Below are 3,952 nucleotides of genomic sequence, written 5' to 3'. Positions count from 1 at the left end.
ATCGAACAGACGCCAATACGAATCTACGGCTCGGCTCTACGCATTTACGCGCCATCGTAAGGCGGAGTGTAGACTAACTACGGCCCCATATGTATAGTCGGTCAAGCAAATCTCGTCAGTAGAAAAAGGCGGCAAATTTGAAAAGTGTAGGCGCGAAGGGATATCGTATCATAGAAAATTTGAATTTCGCGCCTTTTGCTACTGACACGATTTTCTTGACCATCTATAGTTTGGCCAGGGACTCTCTCATTTCAAACATAGATAGAGCCTGTTCGTGAAGAGAAGAGTTGTAGAATTTGCGAACGGGACCGCTATACGGCCAAATTTGCCTGTAAAGGGCCAATTAGATCCACACGAGTATTATATTCTTTGATTCACACTTGCTAATGGGCCCGGCCCGGTGTCAGGCCCGACCCGACGTTGGGCTTGAGCAACAGTCGACTTTTTGTATTTTTCGAACAAACACCTTGATTTTACCCAAAGAATAGTATAATATACAGGGCGTCCTAAAACTATGGGACATCAAGGGAAAGTACCTTAAATATCGTAGATAGGATATTTTGCTGAAAGAAGACATTATTTTAATTTAAAACAATTTAAACTGCATTCAGCGCATCAGTATTGCGATTAAGCGAGGGAATGCTGCCAGCATCTTTGGGACAATGCCACGGGGGCCTTTTTTTAGATTTATTTTAATTTAGATTAGTTTAGTTTTTAATTTTAGATAATAATGTAGTTTACATTTTTGTTTAATTTATTGTGTTATAATAAGAAATATATTATTACACATTTAATAAAGAAGTAAAAAAAAAACTACATTCATAGATTTGTAAATAATTACATGTTTAAACCGGGAATCGAACCCGCTACACGAGAAAAAAATCAGCCTGTAGTTTTATCATACCGATCGAAAGGCTTCATCATAAGGATTATTTTTTGCTAAATAACATAGTGTCAGAAATAAAAGGAAGACCATGAATTTTAACATTTGATGTGAAATTTAGCGAAATAATCACATGAGTGCGACTTTGTATTTAACGGAATGGGACCCATTTTGAGCATTTGATAAATTAAATTGATTAATTTTGAATTAAAAATGTTAAAAATCATGGTCTTCCTTTTATTTCTAACACTAGGTACACTATGTTATTTAGCAAAAAATAATCCTTATGATGCAATAGGAGAGGCCTATGTCCAGCAGTGGACGAGAGTAGGCTGATGATGATGATGATGATAATGAATCCTTATGATGAAGCCTTTCGATCGGTATGATAAAACTACAGGTGATATTTTTTCTCGTGTAGCGGGTTCGATTCCCGGTTCAACCATGTAATTATTTAAAAATCTATGAATGCAGTATAAATTGCTTTTTTAATTAAAATAATGAAAATCTACGATATTTAAGGTACTTTCCCTTGATGTCCCATAGTCTTGGGACACCCTGTATAGGACAATTAAACCACATTGAATTCACTCTCACTACGTGTAGTGATTTAATTTTACATTTCGTGCGAACAAAGATATAGAAATAGCTCATCCCAGAAATAGTAATAAATCAGCATAGAAAGTGCCTGGTAAATTTTTAACATGTAAAAAGTTAAACTTTTGTACAAAAGATTACATGCCGCGTGTGCAAGCATAACATCTGTGGCCTATTTTATAAAGCTACAAGTTACAATTTACAAGCGGAAGTCTCGTTCTAAAACATAGGGTTAGAAAGAGACTTCCGCTTGTAAATTGTAACTTGTAGCTTTATAAAATGGGCCACTGGTATGAACTTCGCTTAAAATATTGTACATTTAGTATTTTTTTGTGCTTGCGACATTGGAATTTAATCATTTTTTATATGGCCATACTTTATATAGGTTGGCAACATAGTTTGACGTTTCCTGTAAATACATTAAATTACTTTTTTTTTAAATTCCTTTAAATTATGCAAGAGTAACGCTACGTCTGTATTTTATAATAATAATTATTCTTTTGTTACATTTATCTACAGTCAAATATAAATTATGGTTATATCTTTTGTAATAGTGAGATGTAAATGATTCCAAAAAGGACTTATTTTGGTAAGATGGCGCCCTCTAGTAGTTGAGCTGTCAACCTAACGCGTGTCGTCCATGTTCCGAGTGTGGTGTGACTTATTTTTATTTTGTGTTAATTTCCAATGCCCTGTTATAAATGTGAAATGCTACAGCATGTGTAATCCCATATAGTGGAACCTTGCTCCGGCTGAATGGATCCCGCCGTCGCGTGGTATCAGCCCGAGCAGGAAGGACCCGCGAAGCGCCTGTGGCTTCGTATCTGGGAAACTCAAAGTGAAATAGACAAAATGAATTTGAAAAACTTAGAAAACTCTAATCCAAATGTGAATAAAGCGCAAGACTTTATACCAATAAATGATGTGAATGGTGAAAGTAGAAATAATAATTATTTTAATCCCGCGCGGAGGAAAGTGAACGATAACCGCGCATCGACTTTTAACCTGAACAAAAACCACGATGCTCTCATAGGTGAATACGGTGGATGTCCGTGGCGGATACCCAATTACAAATATAAGCCCGGAATATTGGGGTGAGTAAACGGTTTTTTTGGTTATTCATTGATAGTTAAATAAGTGGTTATGATGTATATCTTGGTATGCCGTCACCTTGTCAGCACGTTGCTTATTATGTCTTACTGGGGTCCGGAGGCCTAAGGTTAACCTGCAGGCATTCCTCTCATTCATATTTACCTCTGTTGATGACATCCCAGAAAGTTGCTACATGACCTAGTCTGGATATATCACTAGAAAATTCCACTATGCCTGACCCAGAAACTACATAAATAAATACATAAACATTGTGTAATTTGTTTATGTGCAGTTTATTATGCTATTATGTTTGTTGATCTAATTTGACATTAATAGCATAATAAAAGTTCATTTTCCTTAATTTTATTACTTCCTGTAAAACTAGAAGCCCCTAAATGCCAAATCTGTTTATTGATCTTTAGTGTTTAGTGGTGTTTAGTGATATTATTATATTAGATGAATAAGTTTAGTCAGAATCCTATTACTTTCTTATTACTAACACACCACGTTTCACGTTTCACCACCTATAATATTAGTCATCAATCATTTTATAGTCATGTAGATGCTTCGAGGATAATATTGGGTAGAGTTAGATCAAGTTAGCAGCGATTTTGATAGCACAGCACAGGTGTTATTTAACCTTTTAACCGCCAGCAATTTTTGATCGAGCATGTTCATGTTGCCACCGACAGTAATTGTACCACGCAGAGTAAGGTTGGCATAGTTACGGGAGTTATAAATGTGCTTTAAAAACCAAATCAGATCTTTGTCTTATTTATCAGACTGTGGCAAAATGAGCTGGATATGTAATGTCTTATTATCAGACTGGCGGTTAAAGGGTTAAATGTAGTTATTTAAATTTAAATGTTTCATAAAAGTTTGACTTTTAAAATAACACTTGCACAGTCTGAGCTATAAAATTGCTGTCAACTTAACTTGGTGTAGTTATAGGTACATTGTTTTAATGGCAACGGAACATAAGAGGCATTATACTATTGACCTTCTTTCTTAATTTTTTCTAAAACAGAATTTTTCAACAAATTGTGTCTATCAGTTGTCATATAAAGGGTCGTCAAGTAGTGCCAACACTAATAATTGTGCGGAGCAATACTGAGCCGAAAAGGAGCCAAGAATGCCCATAAAGATCAGTATTGCACCCTGAGGCACTGGTCCCACCGCGAGCTAGTAAGCTATGAGCTATCGGCTATAAACACGAACAAAAGATAAGCACTCCCGTGTAAATAAAAGAGACACGGCGATATTTATAGCTCACCGCTGGGCGAGTAACTTACTATTTTATTCTTACTATTGACCATATTAACATATATTTATATATGTACCTACATTTATTTGTTACGCACATATGAATGTGTGTAACAA

At 35.5% G+C, this 3,952-nt stretch overlaps 1 protein-coding gene across 1 annotated transcript in view; it reads left to right on the top strand.

Moving 5' to 3' along the window:
• Nucleotides 1-2,050: 2,050 nt before the first annotated feature.
• Nucleotides 2,051-3,952, top strand: part of LOC134673905 (non-canonical poly(A) RNA polymerase protein Trf4-1-like) — a 36,882-nt gene continuing 34,980 nt past the window's right edge. Inside the window, exon 1 of the mRNA XM_063531959.1 lies at nucleotides 2,051-2,574. Coding sequence (XP_063388029.1) covers nucleotides 2,237-2,574 — 338 coding nt within the window. The 5' untranslated portion in view covers nucleotides 2,051-2,236. The remainder of the gene's footprint in view (nucleotides 2,575-3,952) is intronic.

The sequence above is a fragment of the Cydia fagiglandana genome, chromosome 19 (genome assembly GCF_963556715.1).
Source record: "Cydia fagiglandana chromosome 19, ilCydFagi1.1, whole genome shotgun sequence".
Classification (NCBI taxonomy): Eukaryota; Metazoa; Arthropoda; class Insecta; order Lepidoptera; family Tortricidae; genus Cydia; species Cydia fagiglandana.
This window is presented reverse-complemented; position numbering and strand designations above follow the sequence as displayed.